We start from the raw sequence: 17774 nt of genomic DNA, 5'->3' as shown, positions 1-17774 counted from the left end.
GCTGTGCTGTAGGATCTGTCAATGTTAACACCGTCGTGTGTCTTCTTCTTATTTTTACTTGGATTCGTCTATTAAGGAGACTTTCAGCCCGAGGCTGGCTCGTCTCCGGACGTGGAATCTTGCTCGATTGCTCTCTGCGGAATCCCGATCAAAAAGTATCGCGCACGCTGGAAAACAGCTTTCTTCTATTCAATAAAGTAAGCCCGTTAGCCCCGCCCTTTTCTGATTTGATATGGGTGTAAATATGATGCGCGCTCATACCGATTAATTACGGGCGGAGCTAATGAGATTAATTCAGAAAGCTGCTTTCCGGCGCGCAAGCCATTTCGATCGGGATTCTACAGAGAGCGGTCCCGAAGCATGGGAGACCGGAAATTCAAAGCAAATTTTCTCGCAAAATGCTGAATTTGGTTATGAGCTGTTAATGATTCAAAATACGTTTTGTTGAAAAAGTAACAAAATAAATTTGACCCAAGACGAAATTTTCTTCATAGTACAAAACATAATCGCTTGGCGTCTGTCGGTCTGAGCGACGGTCGCCGGTGGGTGGATGCTGTAGAAATTTTCCTCTAAAGTAGCGTCTTTATCGATTTGGCTGTCGTCGGCAGAAAGTGAACTTTTTGGCAAGATTCTTTGGTTTTGTTTCTGTTAGTATTTGATTTTGTTTCTGTTAGTCATTGGAAATGAAATCGATTTTTTCCGGTCCGCCATTTTATACAAAAGAAGGTTGAGAAAGTGCAAAACATAATCGTTTGGGGACCTTCGGTACCAGACTCACAAGCGCGCGTCGGAGGGAGATAAGGCAATAAATTTGTTCGAATGGATGAAATCACTAACAGCAAGCTACCACGGCGATGCCACCGAACCAGGCCATTTGTGCAACCAACCCTCAGCTGGTCCTGAGAAGATACAATTATCTTTCCCCAATGCGCTTTTCCAATAACTAACTGCAACCAAATTCGATGACTTTTCGTTAAGACGCCATCATTTGGAAGAAAAAAAAACTTCAGCATCGCCACTGCATCACGCGGGATTGCAACATACGACATTTTTGTAATCAACCCTTTCTTCACATAAAATGCTGGTTCGTTGAGGTTGAATGATGACCACCGACGCCGACGCGATGGTTTTCCGTTGAAAATGCTACCAGTGCCATCGTGCTGCTGTTTCCGCTCCGCTGCGTCCGCTCTGCGTGAAATCTTGTTCGAACTGAGGATTAGATCCAAACCCGCAAGTTGCTTGATTTTGATGTCTGTGCTTGCGATGCATGTACGGGATTGGTTGTTTTACTATTTCTAAATTGTTTGCCAATTTTCAATAATAAATAGTTGAAAATCTGTATTTTTAGAACAATACAATGAAAAGTTGCCTCATCGTTGATCCAATGGATATGGATGGAATCGAATATCATATTTTCATGACGGTCTCCGATTTTCGCAATCGCAAAGTGTACCCCAATATAGAAAAGACAGACGTAGTCCTACGTCCAAAAATTGGTTATGTTTTATTGGCGCTTGGTGCGATTTGGCAGAACCCCGACCACATGAGATTTTGCTATACTTAGCGAGAATACAAAGAAATTGTTTTCTTAAAACGAATTGTAGAACATGTAACTTGAGCTTTGTAATGAAAAAAAATGAATTTTTTGCTCAAAAACTTAAAAATTGATCATTTGGCAACACTGCCCCTCATTTTTTTTTCTAAATTCCTTGAAAAATATTTTTTACAATGGTTTCAGATTCAGTCTAGACCTCACACATTTAGAGATATCAACAAAACAATAAGGTGGCCACTTAATTTTCTTTTCAAATTCCCGGTCGATATATTAAAAGTCTCTCATTGAAACAATAAAGGCTCCCCCAGACCTAAGCGATTTCATCGCAGCGACGGCGACAACTAGTCGCCGCGATTCTATCGTTGAGTCGCTGCAGGCAATGTTCTATTTACGTTTCCATACCAACGGCGACAGAATCGCTGTCGCCAAGCGATAGAATTGCATCGCGACTGTCGCGTCGCGTGTGTTTGGGGGAACCTTTAAACAACCGTGCAAACAAACTATCAGAAAGAATAGACCAGCTCCTCTCACAGGAATTGGGAGATAAAACACATAAAAATATTGCACAACTTGTACATGCTAATAATGAGAAATAACTTCAAAATAAATATGTGCGCTGATCCAGAAATCATCGGCATCGGCTGTATTTGATGGAGGAAATTTTTTAAAGTTTTGTCTAGGATTTTAGTTTCTGGAATTTGTTGAAATTTTAAAATTATCCTATAATATCCTTTTGGAAATAATCCAAAAATTCATCAGAAATTCCTTGATTGAATTGTGAATGAATAAATTGTGTTTAAAATTTCCTATAAGGAAAACTGCTAACGTGCACACTAGGGTGCCAATGGAATGTATGGGAAGAAAATGTCATCGAATTTCAAAAACGACATTGATTGCTCACAAGTTTGACCCCATGCAAAACTTGAGCTCAGTCGGACATGATTTAGGGGTTCCTAAAATTCATCAAAGTTTTGAAATTTTTACCCATGAAAAATTTGAGCTAAATCGGACATGACTTAGGGGTGCTCAAAATTAATCAAAACTTAATTTTTTTTTTCATTCTAAGTTTTCCCATTACCAGTATTTATTTGAACTTTAGAAGTGAACGCAGTCACTCTATTTATTATTATTATTTTTCATATTCTATTTGTTGGGGAATATATGCCATTGTTTCCCAAGTCATCTAATTTGCCGTCCTATGGTGAAGTTCTTCGTAAGTTCAATCCGCATCGGACTGTGCCTTTTTGATGAGAACTTAGATCCAGCGCACAAAAAGTAATCCAAGCCATTCGTGCACCAGGTAAATATTTTTAACTAAAATATATTCAGACTATGAGTTTCTGATTATCTTATCATTTACAGAGGCACAGGGCAATGATTCTACAAAACCTATAGTTGAGGCGCAAGAAATTTCCACGATCGAGTTGCACTATTTCGTGCAAGGTAGCAACCATATTAAAAACTTGTTTAAAGATTTAAAAATTCTGGAGTTTATACTTGACATCGATGTTACGCATTGGAATATTTCAGAGGAGTATCAAATTGCCAAGAAGCGAGTTCGAAGCCTGGAAGTAGTGAATAACAATGCAGAACGAGGTATACAGGGTGTTCAATAAGTTCGAATACACTTTCAAAAAATGTTTAAAAAATTAGTTTAAATTATTTCTTTTCCCAGTTGCATTTCATTGGAAGTATTGTTTATAAGGAACGTTTGTAACATTTCTTTTGGAATGACCTCTATTTTGTACTTCTTCACGAACTTTAAACGTTTCTAAAACCCATCGCAAGCAGCACGCACGATCTGCATGGGCATTTCGTTCCAGATTTTGAGAATGACGTCTTGAACTGGTCCAAGTTACTGACCTTGTATTCGTACAACTTTAACATAATAAAAGACTAAACAAAAAAGTTAAGAGGGTTCAAATCCGGGAAGCTGGGAGGTCGCAATGTTTTGTCCAAAAAGTCGATGAAATTGTCCCCATATTAGGCTAAAATCGCAATTTCCGTGTAAAAAGGGTTAACGTCCTATGGGAACACGTAGGGCTCATCACCGCATTAGTATCGGGCCACTGGGGGCATCAACCGTCCCCAAAACCTTAGTTTTGTATTACGCCGCAAAGATTTTAACCTTCAAAAACGGATATTTACGATGCCCTTAAACATTTTCTACGCGCGACAAACAAGTGACAGAATGTCAACACCACACACATTCGTTAGCGTATATATACAGCTAACGCTGACACCAATACTAATACAGAATATGTACATTGGGCTTACAAACACAATGATCAAACATTTGTATTCGAACTTATTGAACACCCTGTAGCATTGATAAAAGATTATAATTCCAAACTCTCAGTAGATGAAGATCAAAAACAGTGTATTCTACAGTTAGTTGAGAAACATCGAAAAATTTACAAAAGTCTTAAAAAATCTGAGTTCATTTAGAAGAACCGTGTTATTTATCTTAGCTGAAGAAGCTTATTTATTTATTTTGATCTTTACGCGTTGTATTTTGAATTCATGCGGTACCGCGCAAAAATAAACCTCAGTGTAATAAACATTGCCTAGCAATCTGATAATTTTCTCCGTAAATCTGAGCTCAAAAGTTTTCAAAGTTTCAAAAATACAAAATGTTGATAGCAAGATTTTGAGCACCCCTGAATCATGTTCGATGGAGCTCAAATTTTGCATAGGGGCATATTTAAGAGCTTAGAAATTTTTTGCGTAACGTCTGGTTTTAAAATTTGATGAAAAATTGTTCTAGCCATAAGATTTTTTTTTTGAAACTGTCATTTTCATTAGTACCCTAGTGCACACCGCAGATTCTTCGACATTCTTCGGAATTATTTTGACAAATTTATTTAAATATACCTGGCATTTTTTTTTGGAATACATATACGCCGCATTTTTGTTTTTTTTTTTGAGTGTCTCAAGAATTTTCTTTTTAGGTTCTTCGGCAAATTTCCTGTGGAGATTCTTCGAAATTTCATCGGAATATTTTTTGAAACTTCCTTGGAAAATTCTTTGGGAGTTCCTCGCCAAACTATCCGGAATTTTCACGGGAAGATTTAGAAATTTCTTTGCGAATTTTTCGGAATTTTCTCGGCAAATTCTTTGGAATTTTCTCGGCATATTCTTCGAGGTGTTTGGATATTATTCGAAATTTCCTCAGCAAACTTTTCGAAGCTTCGACCGGATTTTTTTTTTCGATTATTTTGTCAATTTTCATTGGGAAATCCACCACAATTTCCTTAGGAAGTTCTTGAGAGTTTCCTTGACAATTTTTTTGCATTTCCATCGGAAAACTTATCGGAATTTTCTTAGCAAATTTTAGCATTCTAGGAAGCATTTTTTTCGTAATCAACGAGGAAAATTGTTCTAAAGAATCTCCTGGGTTCTGAGATGCTCCTTAAATGCAGATGGATTTTTTTACGATTTATCCCTGAAAAACAGTTTCTTCAATTTGCATTCTTTCATTGACGAATTTGCAAAATTTCGGAATTTCTGTATCTTGGGAATAATTCAAAATATATTTTAGAAGGGACTCGTGCCAGTTTATAGTGTTTTCAAATAGCATCGAACAATTGTCTTCCTAATTGATTTTTTTTTTCAATTGGTTGGACAAAAACAACTACCCATTCTAAATAATTCTGGAATAGAAGTTTCAAAATACAGAATAAATCCCGTTCTTTTGAAAAAAAAAATTTTTTTCTATGAAAATCGTTGGATTAGACAGCGATTTCTAAGACATTAATGAAGTTCTTGAGATTTTCAATATTTTTGCCTTTATCGTGCAACTAAGTTGTACCGAAAGGCTATCATTTCACTCCGAAAACGAACTTTTTATATAAGCCTCTGAGACCCATAGTATTTTATACCAATCGACTCAGCTCGACGAGCTAAGCACATGTCTGCCTGCCGTGTGTATGTGTGTGTGTATGTGTGTGCACAAAAGCTATAAAAACATTAGACAACTTTTCGTATAGTAATCCTTAATCGATTTTCTCGCAACAAGTTTTATTCGACAGGGGACAAAGCCTTGTTGATCACTATTGAATTTTATAACGATCGGTCATTGCGTTTCAAAGTTATGAAGAAAATGGTACATCGGACCATATAAACCCCATATAAGGTTGGTGTCTTAACTAAATGCGAGAAAGGCACCACCAACGCTAGGTGGATTAATCTGGGTTTTTTTTTGATTTTATAACAAAAATCAAGATATTTATTATTTATCTGAAATCTGAAATAGAATTTTTGAGCTAACAAAAATTTCAACCTACATCCTGTATAATAATTCTATAACACTAATGTGATCAGACGCGCTTCACTGCATTTTTGCTAATTTATATCAAATCGTGCAGCCTTACAAATATTTATTTAAGTGCATGAGTGCGCGATTGAAGAGAGGAGCTACATGAAGTCATACTTCAGGGAAATTCGGAATGCACTTTTGGCTTAATCATTCTCATGTCAGTGACCAGATAGACGTCCCACGTTTCACAGAACGCTTGCATCAAATTACATTGCTAGAACAAAACTCATTCAAAATACACATCGAAAGATTTGAAAACCCCAGAATAATTTCTAGAGAGCAAATTTTAAAAATGGCGATAAATTAGTTAGGGAAGAACCTAAGAATAATGACTATAACTATAACTATTAAACTCCTATCTCTTATTCTTGTGGCTTTTATATTCCTAGAAAATAAAATAATATTAAAACAAAATATGCATAAGAAAACTACAAGATCTTTGAACAACATAATGGAGAATGCTTGACATTTGTTTATTTGTAGATACTAGTGAGTGCCAATTTTCAACAAATCAAGCAAACAAATCAAATATGTAAATATTTTCTACCTCTTGAATGTTAAAAAGGCACTCACTCGGCCCCATTTAAATTTTTCTTAGACTCTGTTGAAGTTTTAGCATCTTCAATCGAATTGACATAATAAAATAATTCATAAATGTGATATTCTACGGAAAAAAAGTTTGACAACATTTTTTTAGTTAAATTTGGTTTTAATTCAATGCCTATTGGAAAACGAAAAAAAAAATTCCATTGGAAATTTAGAAGAATTTCCTTTGAAGATTCATTAAAGTTGCCCAGGATTTTGAAAAAAATCTTTTTGCAATTCCTGATCATAATACCTGGTTTACAGTTGGCATTTGAGTGATAAAACGGCCTACTTTTCCATACCAATGAAATGGGTGCTTTAATGAACATTATGCAACTCAAATGGGTTGCATAAAATCCATTATAGCACTCATCTCGGTGCTATAATGGAAAACCAGCATTAGAACAATAGTTACATGACCACATTTAGCTCAATTGGCTTGGGTGAGTGTTCAAATAGTGCATTCTCTAAGTCACGTAATGAATGATGGCCATGGACATCAAATTTTCCAAAGGCAGGGTTATCTATTTCTTTATGGTCTGTCGCGCACTCAATGGAGCACGATAATATAGATTCTGTTTGTTTTCTGCAGCAACGTGATTTTTGGCAAGATTGATCATGTGAACTAAATAAAATTGTATCATTTTGGTACAGATTTATCATATTTAAGCCATTTTTCGTCATTGCAAAAAATAGCGTGTGCAACTCGTTGCAAAACTCGATTTTTTTAGCACTCGTAGAATTAATCCAACGATAAACGTTCAACTCGTGCTGAAAAAATCATCTTTTTGCAACTAGTTGCACAAACTACTATTAGAGATTCTGTAAAAAAGTAAGCTGGATTTTTTTCTAATTTACACTGGAAATTCTTCGGAATTTGATGTTTATTGGAATTTTCATCGTAAATATGCATTTCGGATCCTTCTACGGATTCTTCTAGTTCTTCAAAATTTCTACCGAACATTTTTCGGAACTCTTCCACAGAATTTCGGAAAAAAATGTCGTTGAAATTCTAAAGATTTTCCGGGGAGACTCCGAAGAATTTCTTATCAATATTCCGAAGGGTTTCCCTTGCAACTCCAGAATAATTATTCTTGAAAATTAAGAAGATCTTGGAATTTAAAATTAATCCAAGCAATAAATGTAGGCAATAATTTAGGCTTAAGAAGCCTAGTTTTTATGACATTGAATAATTAATGATCGAAAAAATTAATAATGCACCTAAATGTTCTAAATGCACAAAATTCTAGTAGTGCGCATGAAAAAGGTTATGACATAGAGAAGCTTGCATTTAAAAAATCAACATGAAATTCTAAATATGCTTTTTAAATTCATAAAAAGGTCTTAGAATTAAGGAGATTCCTGCGATATGAAAAAAAAGGTGGCAGTGTTCCAGAAAAAAACACTCCAATTCCTAAAACAATCTAGGTTAAAAAATACATCATTCATAAGTTACATATAATAGATTAATTCCTCTATGAGTCGCTTATGAAAGGACCATTGACTGAAGCATATTCGAGATGTGGAATAGAAGTTCCTTGGGGAATTATTCCAAAGAACCACCAGAGTGACCGAGAAAATATTTTTAGTATGGCATCATTGGCTTCCACGAGTCGATATCAAAATAAAATTTCAATAAAGAAATAGAAATTTTAAGAGAGCCAGCTCTGGATTGACAATCTCTTTAGTAGAGAAAAAAAATAGAAATTTTCCATAATAAAATAGGAAATGGCCAATAAAGAACAATAATAAATTAGCACTTGTAAAAGCAAAAATTGCAATTATGAAATAAGAATTTTCCATAAAGAAATCAAAATGGTCAACGAAAAAATACAAAATTTTCATGAATAAATCAATATTAGCAATGAACAATTAAAAAAAAATTATAATTATTTATTTCTAATATTGATGATTCTGAAAACAATACTTAAATTTCTACAGGAATGTTACTCAAAAGAAACAACAGTAGGAGGTTTTATTTGCATCTCTAAGATTACATATTAACTTTGTGATTCTCTGATAAACTTTTCGTTGTAGGAGTTCAGTTCAGATGCTTCACTGAGGTTAATATCTTAAGAATTTCCAGTAGCTCCAGAGCTATGGAAGGTCCCAAATACTCTATAAGAAATCTATAAGGATATTCAGTGATGAACTTTATAGTTATTTAAAAAAAAACACTAATGAAAAAATAAAAAAAAAACATTAAAAATATAGGGATATTTTGGAAAATTTCTAAACCATTATAAATTTTTCTCGAAATTTTTATAAGATATTCGCGAGTCCACATTTTTTTGTATCCTCCTGATGCATTGAAGGTGTGCGAGTTTTACATATCCTAATACCTGATACACATTACAACATGATAACATCATCAAAATTTTCGACTTCATCGACACTTCGAAAATTTATAATAGTTATAGTTGTCTGCCAAATGACCACGATAAGCCACATGGGGGGAGGGGGGTTGAAAATCTTCAAAAATATGACCACGTGGTTTCTGGATGGCCCTTATATCAATAATGTCCATATCTCATTTTGCTATCTTATCAAGATTTGAGATTATTTTCGTCTGCTCGGGAAATAATTAATCCAGATTGGTCCTGACTCACGGTCAAACGGACAATTGTTCAGCTCGACGAGCTGAGTCGATTGGTATATATGGGTCTCCGAGACTTCTAAAAAAGGTCGATTTTGGTGTGAAATGATAGCTTTTCGGTACAACTTTGTTGTGCGAGAAAGAAAAAAATAAGGACATATGAAACAATAAGATTAAAAACTCAGGGTTAAATTCGTCCCAGTTTCGAAATTCAAGTGAACAAAATTACCATTAATGGAATGGCACACCACTTACCTTATAAACCTGTCCGTATGTTCCATTTCCGACCACTTCGATCAGTTCGAAGATTCCAGCTGGGTCCTGCAGGTGGAGAAAGAAATAAAGTAGAACAAACCGGTTAATGGACTTGTTTCATTACGGTCACACTACTGTGACTAAATCATCAGTCAGTCGGTCGAACGAACGCACGAAGATGAGTAAAGTTGTTCCGCATAATTAGTATGGGTACCACTTTTTGCGCTGTTTGCTGTTTGCAGCAGCGGGTAATTTAAAAGGCTGCTTAAACATAAGGAACCAGACGTCTCCGTGGATCAAATGAAAAATAAATCCCCCTCCATGGGAGACGACCCTTAATCCGGTTCGATTGTACCCATTTCCAATCACTTAACAGACGTCTCATCTGACACGCACCCCCAAATCGAATCGGGTTAACTAGTTTAAAACGGCTTAACTGGGGAGGGACATCGACTTTTGATTGCATAAATTTATTCGAGCACCACCCGCTGCTGCTTCTGCCGAGGAGAGTGAATGGTATTGAACGAACTGTTGTGAAGTTGTACTTTTGAAGGACCCTCCTCTCTATTCAAGCTGCGGTACTGCGAAACACGCCGGGCTTGAGTGCGCGATTGAAGAGAGGAGCTACATGGAGTCATACTTCAGGGAAAAGTAAAAGTCAAACGATGGAGAGCCTTATGTGCGGCGGCGATCGTTTGCGAGGTGGAGTGGGGGTCCGTCGTTGAAGTAACTGCATGATTTTGGGATCAAGTCTTTGAGCATGTGTCGATTAAAACTATGCGCGGCCGGCTTCAAGAGAATACACCCTCGTTTGAAAGCACTTTCAAAATTGTATGCAAAGATCGCCTTCGATGATTGTCTATAATTGCATAATAGCTGAATTATCCATCAAACCATGAATGCAATATCGTCTGACCTAACCAACTTAAGAGTTATTTACAAGTGATCAATACATTAAAGGAGAAGAAAATTTATCAAAATCCGTCTCCAACGCACTAGAAAGAGTGATATATCAATTTGAAAGGAAAGATAAATGGAGTGAAGTCCATTTGCAATTCTAGCGATCGATGAATAATCACTCAACTGTTAAACGGTAGAAATATTGTATGTCAAAATTGGAATTTTTACCTTCCATATATTTCAATTCCATCAAGACGTGTGGAAGTCATTGAACTCACAAAATAGTCACTCATTATTATTAATGAGAGTGGACGTCGTCGCCAGTAGTTCAACAGAAGCCCATAAAACAATGATCAATGACTCCAAACGACATCCAATTGGCATAAACTTTAGGCGCCTCACTACGAACAAAAATGTTACGAGTTGTACATGATAGTATTGCTTCGCACCAAAATAAGACACCGTTGAGGAATCCACCTTAATGTAATTTATATTTTCTTCAAATCAGACGAAAAATAATTCGAATTTTTTTACCTTTCTTTAAAAATTAAATGACTATTTGAAGTTGGAGATAATTTATGAAAAGTGATGCATTCACCGATTCACAAAACTCTTAGCAGTGTGTTTTTGATAAAGGAAGAGGAATGCAATATTAGTTTGTTGAGAGATAATCATCGATATCGACTTTTCTCACGTGAGACGACTGCATAATTCTGACGGAATTAATTCGGTTTATATCGTCGAAATGAAAGTCCATTTCTGTCTTCGTTCAACATAATACATACTAAAAATGCAAGACCCTTCTTTGTCACCATCTAATCGACCGAAGTCCCGCAGAGCCGTGACCTTGCACTTCACAGAAAACGCTGCCATAATTAGTATAGTAACTGAGTAGAATCGCAGTCGCGTGGTGGCCAATTAAGGTGCAACAGTCGGTGTCGGCAGAGTGGGGTTTGAGCCGAACCATTTGATGGTGCGTTCAGTGCCGAAAATTGTGACGCCGCCGGACGGCACCTCATTAAAAATTGTTGCAACCCCTCTCGGGGCGCGTGAAGCGTGGCCGCCGGCAACCGGTGGCTGAAATGCTTCGAAGTGGCGTCGATGGCGCTCATTATTGGACGAGCATCACCAATGAATCGAAAATGCGTCACGTGTCTTCCAGCGGATTTCCATATCGAATTGCGGTGATTGTTTTGCCGTTGGATGCCACAGTTTTGTGCGGAGTAATTACGGGGTAGATTCCGTCGATTTGCGATTGAGCAATGACATACTGGATGGTGAGTAGTCAGAAAAAGAGTGCTCAAGGTTCCCTTAGTTGCCGAGATCAATGCCGTTCGGAGTAGTGCATTCAGTGACCATTCTGATGAAACTGGTCACTAAAAATAGACGATCAATGCAGGAAAGACAATTCAAAGCTATGTTTTCTGCAGTAGGAAGATGAAATATTGATAGTGACAGAAACTTTGAAAATTAAAACAAAACAAAAACAGAGCAATTTTCAAAAATATATGCACCACAAATCCATAAAATATATTGTTAAGAACATTCGATAAGGAGTTTCAGCAAAATAATGTTAAGAAAATTATAAAGCTCTTTTACAGGGTGTCTGCAAATTATCCGTACAACAAGACAGGTTTTTAAATATTCTTGGGAATAAATTAAAGAACCAGAATACATTGCATGTTATTATAATAGGACTACATAAACCAAGCAGAATTTGTTCACATTAAAATGACCCCTGTATCCTGAGTTGTACGCCTTCGATCGTGTTGGAAAAAAAACCATGATGGCCGCACGTTTCTATACAGATACTTTTCACACAATTTTGACGATTGTGACATGATTTCGAATGTCTCGATAATATGTTCGGTGTTTTGATGGCTGTTGATTTCAAGATAGACCATACCGAATGATAAATTCAATCCAAATCGGGTGAGTAGGAAGGAGGAATTGCCTTCCCAACTAGGAGATCATAACAAAAATTGAACACAATTTTAACATATTGTGATATTTATAACTTATTTTGATACAATTTTGTTCTCAGTAGTCATTATCTTTCAAATGTTGTAACAGGATTATATCATAATATGATTTGAAAAATGCTTAACACCAAATTGCCCAACAGTAGGCAATTAAAATAGGTGTAGCAAAGTCTCCCAGCCATAGATATCACAACGCTGATATAATTTGAGAAGGTTGCCTTATTTGTAATGTTGTTAATTTCATGTTCTCGAAAAATATTCTTGTTCAGACAAAAACAAAAAATTATGATTGTTGATCACAATCTGGAGACCTATCACGACCTGTAAAAATTCTAACTGCACAGAAACAATATATTTTGTATCTGATTCTGTTATACATTTCTAACAGAATATGTTATTATTATGATAAAATTGAAACAAAATTTGATAGTTTTTTGTTTCCAGTAGTGCAGTTTTTGATAGAAATTTAGATATTTTAACAACATCCTGCACCATGTTTCTAACAAATTTTGTTATAAAAACTTAGTATAACATAATAACATAGTATGATATAATTTTGATATGACCTTCTAGTCGGGTTTCTTGTTCGGAAAACCGAAAAAAAGCATTCACAAAGAATTTTTTTATACATAAATGACGCTTAGTGTTCTCAGAATATACATCTGTTACAGCCTGCTGAGTTGTTATGCCCATATAGCTACCGATTCAGTCCATTATTGTCTGTTTTTGATTTGTAGAAGCAAACTATCAAAATCTGTACGGATAATTTGCAGACACCCTGTAGTGGCTCCGTCCCACTACCCAGAACGCCATTACCCCGAAGGCCACTACCCCGAATGGGACACCACCCCGAAACCCACCATCCCGAAAGGCCATTACCCCGAAAATATTTCGAAACAGACCTCAAAATAAAAATATTGGCAAAGCATAAAAAAATATACAACTTAGAGAAACGTAATAAAGATTCTTTTTAACCAACATTTTTTTAACCAACACATACTAGTGGACTTTGTTTCAACATGGAATAATTTAAATGGTATCGTAAATATACAATAAATTAATTTAAGTACTATTGCAATAAATCGACATATTAATCTGAGAGCTTCCATTATTTTGGCGGTTGATCAAGATTATGGCGTCTATAAGGCAGAAAGAAGGAAAAATGCCTTCTATAAATTAACCCATTTGCCCAGTATAAGGCAAACAGGGTAGATAATACTTTCTTTTAATGAACGCTTTGGCCCGGTATATGGCGAACACAGGAGATGATGCCTTCTTTAAATCAATGCGTCTGCCCAATATAAGGAAAAAATAAGAAATAATGAACGCCTAATTTAAATGAACGGACCTACCTGTTATAAGGCAGACAGAGAAGATGCCTTCTTCAAATGTACGTGTTTGCCCGGTGTGGGGCCAATTATTACTCACTCACTCTTATTCGTTCTCCCTCTAATATTCATCCAAGTACATCAGGAATACGGAATTGGGCCAGCAGAAGCTGCAGCTGATCTACAGTCATACCGACAATACCTGTCCAGCGAGCGGACACATCGCCTGCAGCAACTACGGGAGAGCACAACGAGGTACCACTCTCCTTCCCCCGGAAATTTTCGCAAGTAAGGACGCCTTCTTCGGCTGAAGAAAATAGCACTATCTTATCGACCAACGGGGTAAATATTTTAACAACCAACGTGCTTCCAACAAGTTCTTCATCAAAACAGAATGCCACTGAAGTTTTGATTTACTGTCAAAATTTCAATCGCATGAAAAGCCCAGCTAAAATGAAGGAAATTCATAATAACATCTTAAGCTCGTCCTTCTCGGTTATTTTGGCAACTGAAACCAGCTGGGATGAAAGCGTGAATAGTGAAGAACTTTTTGGAAGCAGCTTTAATGTATTCAGGGACGATCGCGATTTCTTAAAATCTAAAAAAGTCTGGCGGTGGAGTTCTAATCGCAATCTCTAGCAATTTTGATTCAGAAATAATAACTACCAAAAAATATAAGAACTTTGAGCATGTTTGGGTGAAATCTAACATTGCAGGAGAAACCCATGTTTTCTCCTCTGTGTATTTCCCACCGGAACATGCGCAAACAACATCTTATGAAAGTTTTTTAAAACTGCAGAAGAAATTTTATCGGGACTTCCACCTGAAGTCAAAGTACATATTTACGGAGACTTTAACCAACGCACCGTTGACTTTATTCCGGATTCAGAGAACGAACAAATTCTACTTCCAGTCGCTGGGGAAAATGAAACACTTATGTTTATATTTGACAGAACTGCTAGCTTAGGACTTAACCAAATCAATCACATTAAAAATCAACAGAACTGTTACCTTGATCTCCTACTAACCAATATCCAAGAAGATTTCTGTGTGACTAAATCATTGAATCCCTTATGGAAAAACGAAACATTCCACACGGCAATCGAATACTCTGTGTTCGTTCATGAATATAAAAAACCCAGCGACTGCGACTTTGAAGAAGTCCTTGAATTCAACAAAGCACACTATGACAACATAAGACATAAGCTAAGTAGATTTAACTGGAAGCAAATTTTAGAGAATGAAGGTAATATTGAATCTTCCGTTGATGTCTTTTATAACATTATTTTTGATATTATTATTGACGAGGTCCCAAAAAGAAGAAAACGACGGAGCGGAAATTCAAAATATCCAATTTGGTACAATAGGCAAATAAAAAATTTAAAGAATCGCAAACAAAAATTACATAAAACTTACAAGCTAGACAAGACGAATAAAAATTTGGAAAAATATTTGAACATCTGCGATCAATTAAAATTAGCAATTGATGTAGCATTTGAAGAACACAACACGAAAACAGAAAACGAAATAAAGTCATGTCCAAAGAACTTCTTCAATTACGTAAAATCAAAATTAAAATCTGACAATTTTCCGTCAACCATGTATTTAGACGAACGCGTCGGTAATTGCTCGGAAGATATCTGTAATCTTTTTGGTGATTTCTTCCAATAAATATACACCACCTTTTCGGAACAAGATCGCGACCTAGATTTTTTTGCGCCTATCCCAGAATTCGCTAGGGATATCGGTGTTAATCAGATCATGGTGAACGATATTCTAAACGCTTTAAAAAACTTAGATGCATCTAAAGGCCCTGGTCCTGATGGTATTCCACCGATATTTATGAAGAGTCTGGCTAAAGTGCTGACTGCACCTTTGTTTTGGCTCTTCAGATTGTCATTGGAATCCGGAAATTTTCCCAGGGTATGGAAAAGCTCCTATCTTGTGCCTATCTTCAAATCAGGCAAAAATCTGACATTCGTAATTACCGTGGAATAGCCATTATCTCTTGCATTCCCAAACTTTTTGAATCCATTATCAATGAAAAATTATTTTCACAACTTAAAAACAGAATTACGAATAAGCAGCATGGATTTTTCAAAGGTCGCTCTACCGCTACAAATTTAATAGAATTCATTGACTATTCTCTTAATGCAATGGATAATGGTAACTACGTGGAAGCTCTATACACTGACTTTAGCAAGGCGTTTGATCGCATTGACATTCCAATGTTACTCTTCAAATTGCAAAAAATTGGAATTGAGCCAGGACTCCTTAGATGGCTTGAATCTTATCTCACAGACCGGCAACAAATAATAAAATTTAACGGAAAGAAATCCAATCCCATTCAAGTAACTTCAGGAGTTCCACAAGGCTCTCATCTTGGCCCTCTTTTATTTATATTATATGTAAATGACATTACCTTCATTCTCAAAAATATAAAGATTTTAATTTATGCCGATGACATAAAGCTATTTATGGAAATAAAAAATGAAGACGACATAATCATATTCCAGAATGAAATACACGTGTTCTATACATGGTGCAGAAAAAGCCTATTGCAACTGAATGTTAAGAAATGCAACATAATATCATTCAGCAGAAAAAGAATAACACCAAATACACAAATTGTATTAGGGAACAATACTGTAGAAAGACACGAAAGAGTTAGGGATTTAGGAGTAATTTTAGATTCGAAACTAACTCTTGTTGATCACTATAACACAATCATCCACAAAGCTAATCATGCTAGGCTTTATCAAGCGTTTTTGCTTCAACTTTCAGGATCCCTACACAATCAAAACACTATATATTTCATATGTACGATCTATACTGGAATATTGTAGCATTGTATGGTCGCCTTATACAACCACACATGAAGAAAGAATAGAGTCAGTACAAAACAATTTTTATTATACGCTCTTCGTAAATTAGGTTGGACGTCATTTCCTCTTCCATCTTATGAAGCACGTTGCATGCTTATAAATATACAAACTTTGAAAGAGCGTCGAGAATGTGCAACGGTTTCATTTGTTAACGATATAGTTTCTCAACGTGTTGATTCAACTGAAATTTTATCGAAATTAAATTTTTACATACCTTCTCGGCTACTTCGACATAGAACATTATTTTTAACCAACCACTGCCGAACAAATTACGCCAAATTTGGGCCTCTCAACCGAATGATGGCCGTTTACAATCAACACTGCGAAACTATTGACTTAACAATGTCTCGGCATAACATTAGACAGTATTTTCAAAGAACAAACTTTACAAATTCAGCAATATAAATTCAAAATCAAAATTATACATCACTTTACTAAAAAAAAACTATTATTTAATTATACTATAGCATTACAAAAACAAACATGTATATGTATATGTACTAGTCTACGTTGGTTGACGAAATAAAATAAATAAATATTACTCACTTACTCTTACTCACTCACTCACTCACTTTTAGTTGCTCATTCACTATTACTCAATTACACTTACTCACTAACTCACTCTTGCTCACTGATTCACTCCTACTCAATCGCTCATTTATACCACTCACTCACTTTTACTCGCTAATTCTATCTTACTTATTCACTCACTTTTACTCACACAATCTTACTCATGCACTCCCTCTAACTCACATACTCACTCGCTGCCTCTCTTACTCACTTTTACTCACTCAGTCACTCTTACTCATTTACTCACTCTTACTCACTTACTCTTATTTACTCACTCTCATTCACTCATTAACTCTTACTCACTCACTTTTAATCGCTCACTCTTACTAGCCCACTCGTCGATTCTGAAACCACGCTGCATCCAGAAAAAGTTGCGTTAATACAGCGAAACAACTTCAACCTTGTTGCCTTTGTAGCCATGCGGACGTGGACCGCAATTTAGATATGGGCGAACGCTCACAAGCCGTTCGTTTGAACCGGTTCGTAAGAAAAAACGTTCAAACCACGGTTCTTTAAATTTAAGCCTCGGATCGGTGAGTCGATCAGCCGCCTAATTTTGACATTTGCTGTTTGTTTGTTCAGGAGCCAGCATATTTTCTCCCACTCTCTTATACACTCTTTAGCATTTTCTGACCTTAAAATTATCGAGATGGTAGAACAATCGGTATTTTTACAGCAAGCATATCAATCGATAATTGACCTTTCCCGTCAAACATGTATCTCGTTTTATTGTCTCTGTCAACTCATTTAAGGTCAATTTTCCTAAAAATCTTTTTAAAGCCTCTAGCTCTAATCAAAAA

The 17774-nt window shown here is 36.0% G+C and overlaps 1 protein-coding gene across 12 annotated transcripts in view; it reads right to left on the bottom strand.

The window, feature by feature from the left end:
• The window catches only part of LOC134209556 (serine/threonine-protein kinase mig-15), a 269786-nt gene that overhangs the window by 193255 nt on the left and 58757 nt on the right, over positions 1 to 17774 (bottom strand). For all 12 annotated transcript variants that reach the window (XM_062685542.1, XM_062685552.1, XM_062685554.1 and 9 more), the window contains exon 3: positions 9310 to 9375. In XM_062685542.1, the coding sequence (XP_062541526.1) occupies positions 9310 to 9375 (66 nt within the window). The remainder of the gene's footprint in view (positions 1 to 9309; positions 9376 to 17774) is intronic.

This window comes from Armigeres subalbatus, chromosome 2 (assembly GCF_024139115.2).
Source record: "Armigeres subalbatus isolate Guangzhou_Male chromosome 2, GZ_Asu_2, whole genome shotgun sequence".
In the NCBI taxonomy this organism is placed as follows: domain Eukaryota; kingdom Metazoa; phylum Arthropoda; class Insecta; order Diptera; family Culicidae; genus Armigeres; species Armigeres subalbatus.
Note: the sequence above shows the minus strand (reverse complement) of the source record. Positions and strands in the feature narration are given on the sequence as shown.